The following is a 15,761-nucleotide window of genomic DNA, read 5'->3' on the forward strand; positions in this document are numbered from 1 at the left end:
GACATCCTGCTGCGAGGGCAGCGCTGGCTGACATATCCTCCCTCACAGCGAGAGTGTGAGATGAAGAAACAGGATAATTGAACTTTTTAGATAAAGCAGATGTTGACAAAGCTTTTCCTTTGGGAACAACATTTGAAGTTGGGAAAAAAAAAGGCAATAAATTGCAATATACTGCATAATATCGTTTAAAATCATAATAATACCATATTGTGACATAGGTATGGTAATAATATCGTATTGTGGGGCCTCTGGTGTTTCCCAGCAAGGATTGGGCATCGAGAACTGGTTCCAACTTGGAATCGTTTCAAAAATTACGATTTCCAATGGAATCGTTTTTTTTTTTTTTTTTTTTTTTTTTTAGAGGAATTGTTTTGAAAATTTGGTTTCGAATCCGATAATCGGTTCCAAATTTAAAGGTCCAATATGTAATATATTTACTGTAATTAATCCAAAAATGACCCCAATGCGTCATCAGATATTAAAGAAACATGCTAAGTTGAAATACTATCTTTTCTGACAACAATGCTAATGCCAGTATTTTCTCCTTTTGAAATTTCCGTTCTGTGACAGAATTTCTGTTGTGTGTTCTGTGTGTTGGTATCAACCGCCCAGTTTGACAGCCAGACCGGGTTGCCAGATATAACTGTAAAGACGTAAACCCAGCGCGCTACAGCTGGAACGTTAGTACAGGCATGAAAGCAGCAAACAAACCAACAGGATCAACGGAGACAGATTCTACCCGACCTAAAAAAAAACGAAAGAGACCAGAGACGTAATAAACCCGTTTGGGTAAATATTGGAGATGTATTTGAAAGATGGAGACACCTGGAGAGGCGTGATTGGGAGGAACGGCCTCCCTGATCTAAACCAGAGTGGTTGTTTGTTGTTGGACTAGTCATGGATTGTCTATAACGAACACCATGTTCAAACATAGGGATGCTCATAAGTGTACCTGGTACCAGAGCACCCTAGGCCGAAGGTCAATGATCGATTTCATAATCGTTTCATCTGATCTGAGGCCGTATGTTTTGGACACTCGGGTAAAGAGAGGGGCAGAGCTGTCAACCGATCACCATCTGGTGGTGAGTTGGGTCAGGGGGTGGGGGAAGACTCTGGACAGACCTGGTAAGCCCAAACGTGTAGTGCGGGTAAATTGGGAACGTCTGGAGGAGGCCCCTGTCCGACAAACTTTCAACTCACACCTCCGGCGGAGCTTTTCGTGCATCCCTGTGGAGGCTGGGGGCATTGAACCCGAGTGGACAATGTTCAAAGTTTCCATTGCTGAAGCTGCGGCGAGGAGCTGTGGTCTTAGGGTCTTAGGTGCCTCAAGGGGTGGTAACCCACGAACACCGGTGGTCAGGGAAGCCGTCCGACTGAAGAAGGAGTCTTTTCGGGATATGTTATCCTGGAGGACTCCAGAGGCGGTTGCAGGGTACCGAAGGGCCCGAAGGGCTGCAGCCTCTGCCGTGAAAGAGGCAAAGCAGCGGGTGTGGGAGAAGTTTGGAGAAGACATGGAGAAAGACTTTCGGTCGGCACCAAAGTGCTTCTGGAAAACTGTTCGCCACCTCAGGAGGGGGAAGCGGGGAACCATCCAAGCTGTGTACAGTAAGGATGGGACACTGTTGACCTCAACTGAGGAGGTAATAGGGCGGTGGAAGGAGCACTTTGAGGAACTCCTGAATCCGACTAATACGCCCTCTATGTTAGAGGCAGAGCTGGAGGATAACGGGGGATTGTCGTCAATTTCCCAGGCGGAAGTCACTGATGTAGTCAAACAACTCCACAGTGGCAAAGCCCTGGGGATTGATGAGATCCGTCAAGAAATGCTCAAGGCTCTGGGTGTGGAGGGGCTGTCCTGGTTGACACGCCTCTTCAACATTGCGTGGAAGTCTGGGGACGGTGCCAAAGGAGTGGCAGACTGGGGTGGTGGTTCCCTTTTAAAAAGGGGGACCAGAGGGTGTGTGCCAATTACAGGGTATCACACTTCTCAGCCTCCCTGGTAAAGTCTACTCCAAGGTGCTGGAAAGGAGGGTTCGGCCGATAGTCGAACCTCGGGTTGAGGAGGAACAATGCGGATTATGTCCTGGTCGTGGAACAACGGACCAGCTCTTCACTCTCGCAAGGATCCTGGAGGGAGCCTGGGAGTATGCCCAACCTGGTTTACATGTGTTTTGTGGATTTGGAGAAGGCGTATGACCGGGTCCCCGGGAGATACTGTGGGAGGTGCTGCGGGAGTATGGGGTGGGGGTCTCTACTCAGGGCCATCCAATCTCTGTATGACCAAAGTGAGAGCTGTGTCTGGGTTCTCGGTAGTAAGTCGGACTCGTTTCAGGTGAGGGTTGGCCTCCGCCAGGGCTGCGCTTTGTCACCAATCCTGTTTGTAATATTTATGGACAGGATATCGAGGCGTAGTCGGGGTGGGGAGGGGTTGCAGTTCGGTGGGCTGGGGATCTCATCGCTGCTCTTTGCAGATGATGTGGTCCTGATGGCATCATCGGCCTGCGACCTTCAGCACTCACTGGATCGGTTCGCAACCGAGTGTGAAGCGGTTGGGATGAGGATCAGCACCTCTAAATCTGAGGCCATGGTTCTCAGCAGGAAACCGATGGAATGCCTTCTCCAGGTAATGAGTCCTTACCCCAAGTGAAGGAGTTCAAGTACCTTGGGGTTTTGTTCGCGAGTGAGGGGACAATGGAGCGGGAGATTGGTTGGAGAATCGGGCGCAGCGGGTGCGGTATTGCATTCAATCTATCGCACGTTGCCAGGACGAAAAGAGAGCTGAGCCAGAAGGCAAAGCTCTCGATCTACCGGTCAGTTTTCGTTCCTACCCTCACCTATGGTCATGAAGGCTGGGTCATGACCGAAAGAACGAGATCCAGGGTACGGCCAAAATGGGTTTCCTCAGGAGGGTGGCTGGCGTCTCCCTTAGAGATAGGGTGAGAAGCTCAGTCATCCGTGAGGAGCTCGGAGAGAGCCGCTGCTCTTTGCGTCGAAAGGAGCCAGTTGAGGTGGTTCGGGCATCTGGTAAGGATGCCCCTGGGCGCCTCCCTAGGGAGGTGTTCCAGGCACGCCCAGCTGGGAGGAGGCCTCGGGAAGACCCAGGACTAGGTGGAGGGATTATATCTCCAACCTGGCCTGGGAACTCGGGATCCCCAGTCGGAGCTGGTTAATGTTGCTCGGGAAAGGGAAGTTTGGGGTCCCCTGCTGGAGCTGCTCCCCCCGCGACCCGACACCGGATAAGCGGACGAAGATGGATGGATGGATGGATGGTATTTGAAAGATGGAGACAGCTTAGAGCCCAAAAGGACGCCGAGTTGGCTTACTTCCTCCTGAACAGGTAGTTAAGGATTAGCTTCAGGCTAATTTATCACAGCCACTAAGGACAGGCTTTTATGTCATTTCAACATCCCAATATTTACATTGAATTATCTAGCTAGAGTACCTGAGTTGCAGCAAGCGGGCCACAGCTGTTTACAACGTGTAGCCTGTTCAGCGGCCGTAGCCGACAACAATGAGCTCTTTTAAGAGAGGGGCTGTAAATCGGGAAGAGAGGAGCGTGAGTTTGCTGTGTGTTTAGCGATTGTTGCCGTAATTCTAAGTTTGAATGAAGTGTGTTTTGGATGAGTTAAGGTGATTAATCTAGTCTTCGTTAGGTGAAGGAGAGAAACTTGAATTCAGAAGGTGTACGCTGCGTTACGGTTGTATTTTTCTGTTTAAAGTGTAACTCTCGCCAAAATGCATCCTAGGGTATTTTTGTGAATGTACGTGAGTCAAACTTTAGTTTAAAAGCATATTTAGGACCAAATTGCCACTTTTAAGATTCACCATATTCTCGTTTTTGGGTCAAATGGCCTTTTGAATGGGAGAGCTAGGGGCACTCTCATGCTAGTCTCAAAATAGCTATTTTCGAAATACTAAGAAGGCTCGACACAACATGAAACTTTGCTCCAAGTATCACAGCGGCTCTACACCTTAACACAAGCACTGACAACATTCTTTGTGTTCACAGATTTACTAAAAAGAAAGTTTTTGAGCAACTCACCGCAGCTCTTGTTGTTTCCGGCCGCAGCCATTTTAACAGTCAAAAACAATCGATTTCTGAATGCAACGTAGAGATGAAAGCTCCTAAAGCTTAGTTCCATATAAATGTGTGCACAACTGCAGTGACATAACTGTGATGTCCACCTGTAATTGGTCTATTCCCACCCCCAGCACCCCCGCAGAGGTCTGGAAAGCGAAACCGAAAAAGCTGCTTCAGTGAACTCACCTCAAACTTTCCCTTTTTCTCCAGCGGCTCCACTTGGGCCTCATTGGACATTGCTGCATCACTCTTGGGGACGCCCTCCCCCTCCATTTCCTCCACGATCATCACCGTCTCCCACTTCCCAAAGGTGCTGGCGGGGAACATGTCTGACCTCATGCTATCTCCAAAATACACAACCTGCAGGGAGGGGCGAAACAAGAGGGGGAAGGTGAAGGGGGAGGGTAAGAGCTGTAACATTTCCAATTTTTTATACAAAGAAATAATTACGATAAACAATGTAATCAGTCAAATTTAAAAATATGTATTTATTTATTTATTTATTACTTTTTTAAACAAATTAAAGTTTTGAATGAATTCCAGGATACATCTTTTGTCATATTCCTGTCATGTGACCCAGACAATATAATAACACAGGTACATAGGCTATGACGTAAACCACGCCTCTTTATTATCATAAAACATTTTTTAACTGCCCCTCCTTTTTGTTGCTATGAACGTGTATAGGGTTAACAACTAACAATTGAAATAATAATAAAAATATATAGTCCAACCAATCACTCATAACCAGGGCTTTAAATTGACACCCACCAACCCACCAAATGTTGGTAAAAATGTACTTTGGCGGGTAACGTTTTAAAATTATTTTTTAATTGGGCCGAGATGAATGAAGCGAAGCGTCTGTTTGAATTGGCCGGCTGCAGAAACCATGTGACGAGTCCGTGTCATTGGTCTGTTTTTTGCCAAGAAATTTGGGCAGTTTTGTTTGTCTTTGGCTTGGAAACGTAATCTTTATCTGGCAACACTGGTTGTAGCACTTATCCTACATTTCCCATGAACACTAACCCCTCAGTAACATTAGTGACAAAGCGGCAGGCTGCCATTCAATGGGAGTGGCCGTTTGCCAGAGACAAGAAGTCTATTTTATGCAAATGCTGAGCGATGCGACAAAGCGACCGCCAATCGGAGTGAAGGCAGCGTGAGGGCAGTGTGACATATGCACGTTGGTTGCTCGAGTCGAAGAAAATCATTCAAGATGGCGCAAATGCTTCAGGACAGGGTATTTCTGTATATAACTGATAGGTCTGGCATTTTATCTCATATATTTCGTTACCCCTATCGAGAAATAAGTAAGGGATAATCACCGAGAGGCAGGGCAATAAACAGTTTGATATGCCCGGCTTGTGGACGGTTTATTCTACTTCTTGCTTGCCAACTAAATAAAACAATTCAAATACTTTAATAATTATGCTTTTTCTTATTCGTATTGCATGCTTTTGAGTTCATCTCCCTCAAAAAAAAAAGTAGTCCCCTTTAGAACTACGGTGAATAACGTTAGCTCAGCTCAGTTTCTATAGCAACCACATCAAACATGCAATCCTTATTCCAAATAATTTTTATTTGCAGTGAATGTATAACAAAATTATTGATTCATTTATGTGTAATAAACTGGACATTCCCATTGATTGTAAAATGGGACATATTGAAGGGCATAGGGAAAGATGAATCGGACGAGGTAGGCTGAGAGGATTGACAGCTTGAGGGGGAGAGATGCTTGCTGCGGAGGCCAGCTGGGGTGAGGACAACACCCGACTTTTTTGTCTGTGTTGGATGGGGCCCAGTAGCTTTTGAGGCTGGATTCACACCTGTAAAAAAAATAATAAAAAATGTACATTTGCAGTAGGCTTCAGGTTATTATTACCACAATGAATTTATAACCTAGGCTTAGGCTCACCTGTGTCCCGTAACAGACGTGATCTGTCTGGACTCCAGCCGTGCTTCTAGACTGTGGTTGGTGTATCTGGTGGTCAGACCAGCTGCTTTGGACAATCGTGGAAGCATGTCCCCCAGGTAGTTCTTCCCCATCGGCTGTGTGGAGTACCAGAGATGTGGTTTGGGGTCCTTCAGTGGATGGAGATAGAAGGCGGTGACACCCGTCTAGCGAGATATTTTTTGAAGCTCAGGACTGGACATCCGGGATTGCCTGGCTCCGCATACATTGCGCCTCGGAGGTTTTCCTTGTTTGGGTCATTTGAATGTGTGTGGTTCTTCGTCTCCGGATTGAACGACAAACTAACGTATTCATCCCCGGCGTCATCCACTTTGATAGCGAATGAGGACGCAGTCAGCTCCCGAGTGCCCTCCCTGCCTCGCCTCGCCAAGCAAAGCTGGAGGTCAAACCAAACTTTGGAAACTAGACCTAACGGGGTGTCCGGGGAGAGAGCTGTGGATTCACGCAGCAATTTCAGGTCAGCCTGTAGGCTATTTAGAACTAGCCTACAGCGAATAATGTTAGCTCAACTGTAGCTAACGTTAATAGTTTCTATAGCAACCACACAAGGCTGCATCTGATCACTAATGTTAGTTTAATAAGGTAGTTGCTACATTGTATCTCGCTTGCAAAATTATGTATCAACTGACCCTCCAATAGATTTCAGACACATTTTAGAAACCTTTTTAAACAAGGTCTATTTTTACAATGGACCTCATGTTTGAAATTTCTGTGACAGAAAAAAAAATACAAGCTGTGTATTGATCTACTATTTGATGACGCTATGCTCAGTCAGTGGGCAATACACAGCGGGCAATATGCCGGGATAATGCCCTCCTCCCAGCCAATCAGAATCAAGCATTCTTAAACGAAGTAGAATAAATACTTATAAATCCAAAAACATTGTTCTTGTGACTTGACAATACCTCTGAAGTGACTTGTAAGACGTCTTGCAGATACTAGGCAACAGCATGCTACTATGGATACAGAAGCGCCACCACGTCAAACGTTTACAGAAATGAATAGAACAAACTTTAGTTCCGCAAAGCTGTGAGAAAATGGAGGAAAAACTTATTTTAGTGGTGTCCACGTTCCCGGTCCTGTACAATCTAACCTTAGATTCGTACAGAGACATTAACATTAAAAACGATGCATGGAGGAGAGTCTCAGAAATGATGGAAATGACTGGTATATGTACATATATATATATATATATATGAGCTGAGAACGTTAAAAATGTCGGTAGCTTGCAAGTACTGCTAGCCTACATTCACTGCCAAGTAAACAAGAGTAGGCTAGGCACGCCCAGGAATGCCCATCAAGCGAGTGCGTGTCGCTGTCTTTGGTAGCTAATATGACTGTAGGGTAAATCGTGACGCGTCAGACAACCGTTGGCTACATGCCCAGCGTGCGTGGCATCAATTACGAGCTACGCTGAAACGGAGAAGACGAACGGAACGGAGCCAAACACACCAGAGGAGCTGAAATTAAGACGTAAAGTTAGTAGGAAAACAAACAAACGTGGTTAGTGGAAAATCTGATTGGCTGGTAACTTTAAAAATCTACTAGCCGTGTTGGCTAGTGATCAAAAAAGTTTATTTAAAGCCCTGCTTATATACAGTATATATAATTACAATTTGGCATATCTAACCAAAATAAAGTCAGTCATACGCCTTAAGACTTAAAAAATTGACAATTATGTAATAATTGTTACAAGCCTACAGATGGGACAACTTGTTTAGTTGCACTTTAGAACTGAATTCTTCTCTCAGCTGGCATACATCTTACGGCCCCCCCAGGGTGAACCAGACCAGACACGACCAGTCTGCAAAACTCATCACAACCTCTTTGACCATCACATCTCTTTTGTCCTTCACATCTGGAAAGAAAAGCAAGCTGAGGCGGGCTTTACTGGGACACATGCAGACCAAATCTGAAGTGCAGGCGCACACCGGCCCACAGCTTTTCGGCTGTTGAAATTCCATTTCAACAGCCGTTTATTTCTATTCTCTTTTAAATGGGAGGGGAAATGGAGTCCAGCAGTGGAGAGTGCTGGGAGATTAAAAAGACAAGACCCAGAAGCCGGCTGACATTCTGAACACAGGAAAAAAGGCTTTAAAGTGAGAAGGGAAAGACCAGTCGACAGGAAGACTGAAGACCCACTTTAGATTTGTTTATGCAGAATGCAGTCATACTTTATTTTACAGTACATTAACAAGACATTATAAACCGTACTCGGTTTCAAATAAGTATAATCTTAACTACAATCTTAACTGATAGAACTGTAATGATGCGTTCAAATTCAATATTGATAATAATTAATATTCAGGAACCAGGGGTGATTCCAGGATTTTTTAAGTGGGGGGACCAATAATCAGTCGGGGGTGACATTTCATCAGAATGCAGATGCACATCTGCTTAGAAATAAAGGAAATATTGGATAGAACAACACAATGTAATTCTTCACATTCATTATTAGTTTCCCTTTATATTGCATCTCTGAATACAATTCACATTTTCTATAGGCTCAGTCTGCCACTTTTTAAAGATTAAAGATTGGCAAAACATGCAGCCAAGTGATAGTACTCTAGCCCAATGGATTGGGGGAATCATATTTCAGGGGGGGCTGGTGCCACCCCATAACACCCTTCTAGCCCACGCCTGTCAGGAACCTTGCTCCAGCTCAGTATAGGCCTATCTGTCTCTCCTCTCTGTAATAGAGGATTCGGATTACATGAAAGTTTGAATTAGTTTAAACAAACTGTCTTTTATGTTGGATTCGTTCAAACTTCATTTTGGGAAGAAGTGACCGCCCTGGTGTCCACCTTCAGCTGCACTCGCAAAATCAATCTACGCCACCGCAATCCCGCACCCCGGTGTTGGTGTGGATGGGGTGTGGGATGGAAATGAATGGAAACCAATGGAGGCCTGGAACGGTAAATTCAAAAAATTCTAAAAACAAAACAGCATGATGTAAGGGATTATATGATTTATAATACATATGGAAAGTCAATGGGATGGTCCTTGAAGAAGTTTGAACATCCCTCCACTTTTTACAATTATTTGATATTATTGATTTTTTTTTTTTAAGATTATTTTTTGGGGCATTTTAGGCCTTTATTTTGATAGGACAGATGGAGACATGAAAGGGGAGAGAGAGGGGGAATGACATGCAGCAAAGGGGCGCAGGCCGGAGCCGAACACACGGCCGCTGCGTTGAGGAGTAAACCTCTATATATGGGCGCGCGCTCTACCAGGTGAGCCACCCAGGCACCCGATATTATTGATTTTTATAGCATGTTTTTCGGAGTTTGTGGGCTAGAAAACCAAAATAACGACGCTCAGTGAAGCTGAGAGGAACTGTAAAGTTCTCTGTGGCTATATCACTAATAAGACATCACACACAGCCATATGAGACCATGGTACGCAAAAACTAATTTGACCAGTGCCGTTTTGGAAAAAATAATAGATAAAAAATAAACTTTAAGTATAAATAAATATAAATATGTGAAGAATTGCATGTTTAAAAGCACACCCCCATTCCTGAAAAAAGGCCTTCATGCCTGGAACTCATATTCAGGTTGTAGCTCGAAGCGGAAAATTGTAATACTTCTGTCTTCCTGTTCCCCAACCAAAGTCAATATCCCATGTAATGAAATCTGATAACCTCAACCTTGCATTTAGGCTCACTGTGTGTGAAACTTAGCTGTGTGGGGGGACCATCCAATGAAAAGCATGCTCTTTACCATCACCTGAAATCTTTAGGATGAATTTGATAACACAGAAACACTAAAGGTTTTATACAAGCTGCATCATGTAAACCGGGGGTGTCAAACTCAACTTTATTAAAATAGCGGCTGGACTGGAAAATCAGAATCACATCAAGGGCCAGACATGTATATTTTATTGACATGCTTTTATTAAAAAGAAGGAAAAGTCAGCAAAAAAGTAACCCAGCCATCATAGAAAAACATCCAAAACGACAAAAACATTGAAAAAAAGAAGCCCCAAAATGTGTATGAAAGCAACAAAAACGCTGGAAAAAGCGACCAAATTGTCAAAAAATAGCTCCAAAAAAGTTGGAACAAGTGGCAAAAACTTGTGGCCGGGTTAGCTCAGTTGGTAGAGTGGGCGCACATATGTAGAGGTTTACTCCTTGATGCAGCGGGCGCGGGTTCGACTCTGACCTGCGGCCCTTTGCTGCATGTCATTCCCCCTCATCTCACTTCTGTTCCATCTTTGTTGGGAGTCGCACATGCTCAGGAGCTAGCACTACTAGCCAGTCAGAAGCAGAGTATGAGGGCGTGCCCTGACAGTACCTAGGTAAGGACTACTAGCCAGTCAGAAGCAGAGTATGAGGGCGTGCCCTGACAGTACCTAGGTAAGGACTACTAGCCAGTCAGAAGCAGAGTATGAGGGCGTGCCCTGACAGTACCTAGGTAAGGACTACTAGCCAGTCAGAAGCAGAGTATGAGGGCGTGCCATGCTAGCAGCTAGGCGACCACGTTTGTCTCTGAAGTAAAGGCTGGACTACAATAGAGCTGTTTGGAGCAGTTTGTGAACAGGGTTTTCTGTTGGAGATGGTAAGTCCCTCCTTTCTACAGGAGTCAGAAGGCCATAAAGAGGATTTAAGGCATTCCAGTAAGCTGCGTTTCCCCCCCTCCACACCCCCCCTCACAGAGCTGTGCTTTGAGACCGGCCCTTCGACATGTAAACAAACACACAGACTAATCGGGGCTGCCACGGGCCGGGCCTGTGGGGAGGGGGCTGCAGGAGTCACATTTCCTTCAGACTTTCCCAGAACACCCACAGCTGGTCTTCGTACCCCCAAAAAGCCCTGCACTTCTCCTGGCTCTGCAGTGCCGCTGTCAGAGTCATGGGATAACTATGATAAATATTTACAGAGGCCAAGGATTGCAGCACAGAGGCAACATATCACAGAAGAGACTCATTGTGTACAGATTAACGATAGACCGATTATTGGGCCGTTTTTGGCAGTTTGCAGATTATTGGTCTCAGTGTTTTATAACTGATAAAGTTAATTTATTAAAAAGTGTGCTACTTTGGTTCGGCTCCAGCTCTGTGTCTGTCCCTCTGCTTTGGTTTCACTCCCCACTGAGTCTGATGTAATGTCCCCCCCACAACACTATCTGACTCTCTGTTACTGGGTGTTATGTTGAAAGTTTCTCATTTATTAAATAATCGCTTAAAGCATTTAAACAAAGTTTTGTGTTGGAGTTTGTAACATTCCAAAACCTTAATTTTAACTTTTCATTTTCAATGTATATGCATATCAGTTCCAAATATCGGTTATTGGTTTTATTAACTACTAATAATTGACGTTGAAAAACCAGTATGGGTGGATCCCTAGAACAGATACAGTTCCTTTAGCCTGAACAACACTGAGCTCTGCACGAGGGAAAGCACCATGGAGTGAATCCCACTGCAGGCTGCTGACGCTTCTCCTCCAAACACATCCACACAGCGTGACGCTGTTCAGTGGTTGTAGCCTTTATCCTTAACCCTGAGCATGAGTCCCTCTGCCCCAGTGCAGCTTCTACAGGCACAGACTACGGTTCAGCCCCAAAGTCTCATGCATGGCCATTGACTGAATGGATTCAAAGCAATTCCGATGCGACGGACTTTGATTAACTTGAGAATTGACATTGGCTTTCCCAAATGTTTTAAAAAGAGCTCTGCTCAATACTAAATTGAATATGTCAATATGTTGGATGGATGGATGGTAGGTGGATGGATGGATGGGTGGATGGATGGGTGGATGGATGGGTGGATGATGGATGCATGGATGGGTGGATGGGTGATGGATGGATGGATGGGTGGGTGGGTGGATGGATGTGATGGGTGGATGGATGGGTGGATGGATGGGTGGATGGATGGGTGGATGGATGGGTGGATGCGTGATGGATGGATGGGTGGATAGATATTTTTTATTATTATATAATTCATTTTGAGTGATATATCTGGGTTTTAAGGCTGATCAGACTCTAAAACACTGCAAAGGGGTTTATGAAATTATGAGGATCATCATGACAAAAATAATTGTATCCCATCACAATCACCAAGTAAACGGTGTTAGACACTAATCAACCAGGAATGCGTGCTTTACGTATTGGCCAGATGACGTCACACTGTGGTCCTGCATCAGCTCCCGTGTTGTAACTATGACATCCATCAGACACAGTCAGTGCATGTAAACGCACTGACTGTGTCTGATGGATGTCATAGTGGTGATATAGTTCAAGGCTCTCTGCCCTGACTGTGTTTCAGAGTCAAGAGTTATCCTCTTGCTATCAGAAACAGCTTATCAGCTCATCACTCAGAGGAGCAGTTAAAGCTTAAGCCAGGCCCAAGGTAAACTGAGCCACAGGCATGCAGAGGGGCCTTAATGAGCCCATTGTGCTGCAGACTGTGTGGGGCCCGGGGCACGGCGAGAGGAGGGGGCCAACAAGACAGCAGGACAAAACCTTTTTTAATTTTTTTCTGTTTTCATTCATGCCATGTTTCCACTGTATGGTACAAATCTATATCCAGGACGTTTCATTTCCGGGATTGCTACGGTGCCGCCGGGCATCCTGCAGGATGTCAGTCCTTTCGGCCGGATGTGTGTCCCCTTCCTCTGTCTTTGTGTTGGCGTTCTAACCTCCGGTGGATTTGTGAGGACTATGGTTAACTGCTCCTCAGATCTCTGCAGGGTAAATCCAGACAGCTAGCTAGACTATCTGTCCAATCTGAGTTTTCTGTTGTATGACTAAAACTACTTTTGAATGTACACATGTTCCACCAAAACAAGTTCCTTCCCGAGGCTATTTTGCAGAGACACCGTGGCTCCGTCCGGCGCTTAGTGCCGCCCGTGACAATTGTGATTGGTTTAAAGAAATGCCAATAAACCTTGACCTAGGTGGTACAAAAAAAAAGATCCAGGTACCAGGTACTATGTCAACGGAAAACTAAAAAGAGCCAGTCGGGTCGAGCCATACGGTGGAAAAGCAGAATCATTCTCATACTCAGTCCCAAAATGTTATATTCCTCTTATGTTTTAAAAGATTCTGCCAACAGAATGAGATTATTGCATGTTTTCAGTGCAGTTGACACCAAGCAGAATAAGGCAGATCTACCTGGTAGTAGGGCTGCACAATTAATCGAATTTTAATCACAATCATGATTTTGGCTTCCCACGATCAAATTCACGTGATCGAGGGATATTTAAAATATGTCATTCAGTTCATAGACTCCTCCGTATTAAAGTTTTTTTTTTTCCCCAAAGCTCCGTAAACCACTGTCTGATCACGTGCCTCCATGAGCCAATTAGAGTTGTTCCCTGCACCGCACAGCTCAGTATAGATGTAGACAGGAGGACAGAGATGGGACAACAGATAGCAGTCGGTCATAAGTCGGTCACAAGGTTTACCGTTTAGCTGTCGTTTAGCTGTTTAATCCAGTTCCTACTGTAGCTAACGTTACCTGCTGTGTAACGTGTTATTAGTGTTTACTGTAGCTAACGGTAGGCTAACGTTACCTGCTGTGTAACGTGTTATTAGTGTTTACTAGCGTGACATGCAGCCATGTTTCTGTTGCCTCTAACTTCTGTTTTGGAGCATCAGAGCATTCAAGTGGCACCGTAATCCGCTTTGCTATTTCGTCCAGTATCGCTAGACGCTGGGCTCATCGGATTTTAACATGCGCCGTTAACGTGAACAGAAAATTGCGTTGCCTGTAACTTTTCATGACAAACTGGCATGTGTGGAAATCAGTCGCACAACAACTGGAATGACTCCTGCATAGTATCCTTCAACAGAGGAGGAATGTAGCACAATATGGATGTGAAAGCAGTTATACTTAGCCTATATGTGACTACTGTAATACTTTTTTTTGTGGTTAAAATCAACAAATAATCGTGATTATTAATCGTGATCTCAATATTGATCAAAATAATCGTGATTATCATTTTGGCCATAATCGTGCAGCCCTACCTGGTAGTTTTAAGAAAATGACCCAATAGTTATTTAAATGTTGTCATAACTATGACTCAATTGGACTGTGCAATATCCTAGGCTTAATTATTAGGAAAATCATCAACCTTTTCAGCAAAGCATCACCCATTGGGTTTCAAAACATTTTCTGTCTTCAACTGATATGGTCCTGGATCCAAACTCCTCTGTAACTAATAAAAGCAGCACAGACACCTCGGAATGACCCGTACTCAGGTCTTAATGTGTCCTGTCAGGTTCAGGTCTGTGCTTAGAGGGGATTGTAATCTTCCCTGAATGCCTCTATTCAGCCCACCTGCACTAAGTCCTGTCAGGTGAAAGTGGAGAGAACTTAAAACACAGAGTGCCTCAGGTCACCCCGGAGGAGTGTTTAAAGCAGCTATAAGTGCAGGTTGACACTGAATTCCACAAGAGCTTTCTCCACGTGGCTGGGGAACAGAGAGGGCATTGAGAAGAGGGCTGGTGGGTGGGGGGGGTGGTGGTATGTGGACGATGACGAGAACTGCTGGGTGAACCTCGGTTGGGCTGATGCAGCTCTGCCTGTGCCTGATCTGTAGCGTCTTCGTGTTACCACCTTTAAGCCTGGCGTGGTTCGTGGCTGGACCAAAGTGAAGCAACGTTCACTGACATTTGCGCAAATCCCTGGTGCTGGAGGCTTGGTAGAGATGCCTTACAGGGGATAGTTGATAAGCTACATTGTATTTAGTGAAAGAAAAGAAGGGGGGAACTGAATGTGCATTTTTCAAATGATAAGTGGTAGGAAATTAATAAGTATGTATGAACTACCACTTGTCATTTTTGGAGAGAATACACATGGAAAAATTCAGATGCATTATTTCATTATACCAGGAAATAAAATAATCATCAGGAACAACTAAATGTTGGCAGGACTGTGGAGAAAGTCATACTCATCTTAGCCATAACCTCGGGTCCTGCTTAGACTTAAAGATACACAAAGGAGCTACCATTCATTATCTTTTGCATAATTAGTACCCATTATTTTGTACTTCAGTGGAAAAGCAGACTAAAGGGAAGAATTACTGTCTAGAAAACTAAGAGTGACTGTTTTGATTAATTACTAAGTAGTGGCTGCAAAAAAAAAAAAAAAAAAATGTAACATTAGCCTAAAGCTAATGTTATCTGTCCAAAACTCATTAAATCACGTCAGTAGTGCATTCACTGTCGTCAAACTGGTCTTTTAACTGTTATGACATCTTAATGGCATGTCCAAATTGTTTCACTTTACTTAAGGTCAAAGAAAAATATTCATGACACAATTACTGTATAATGGTCTCAAGACAGCCAAAGTAAAAACCAACTACTTTAATGTAATGGTAGCTGTTACGTTTTAGTCTGTGTCAGCTAATAGTGTGTGTAGTTAGCCTGATGAGAGGGGCAGACTGACAAATGACATGAGGCGGGCGTGTCGGTTGATCTGATTTAACCCTGTCATTGTCTTTGTTGTGACAACTTGACATTAACCTAGACAACATAACCTGTAACTTAAACTATTAAGCTTCATGTGTTATAATTAATTATATATAATAAAACAGTGATACCGGGGTCAAGCAATCATCCCATTCCATAAACTGTTACAAATAAGAGCCTGTTCCGAAAAGGGCACATGTCCCGAACAGGCCCGCCCCGAACAGGCACTGCACTAGTCTATCTTAACATTGCTACTGTATCTAACAAAAGCATATACAGTACAGGGTTTGTA

At 44.4% G+C, this 15,761-nt stretch overlaps 1 protein-coding gene across 1 annotated transcript in view; it reads right to left on the reverse strand.

Annotated features, from left to right (window-relative positions):
* The window catches only part of nt5dc1 (5'-nucleotidase domain containing 1), a 116,276-nt gene that overhangs the window by 18,910 nt on the left and 81,605 nt on the right, over positions 1–15,761 (reverse strand). Inside the window, exon 10 of the mRNA XM_028604809.1 lies at positions 4,268–4,441. Within this exon, the coding sequence (XP_028460610.1) occupies positions 4,268–4,441 (174 nt within the window). The remainder of the gene's footprint in view (positions 1–4,267; positions 4,442–15,761) is intronic.

This window comes from Perca flavescens, chromosome 18 (genome assembly GCF_004354835.1).
Source record: "Perca flavescens isolate YP-PL-M2 chromosome 18, PFLA_1.0, whole genome shotgun sequence".
NCBI lineage: Eukaryota > Metazoa > Chordata > Actinopteri > Perciformes > Percidae > Perca > Perca flavescens.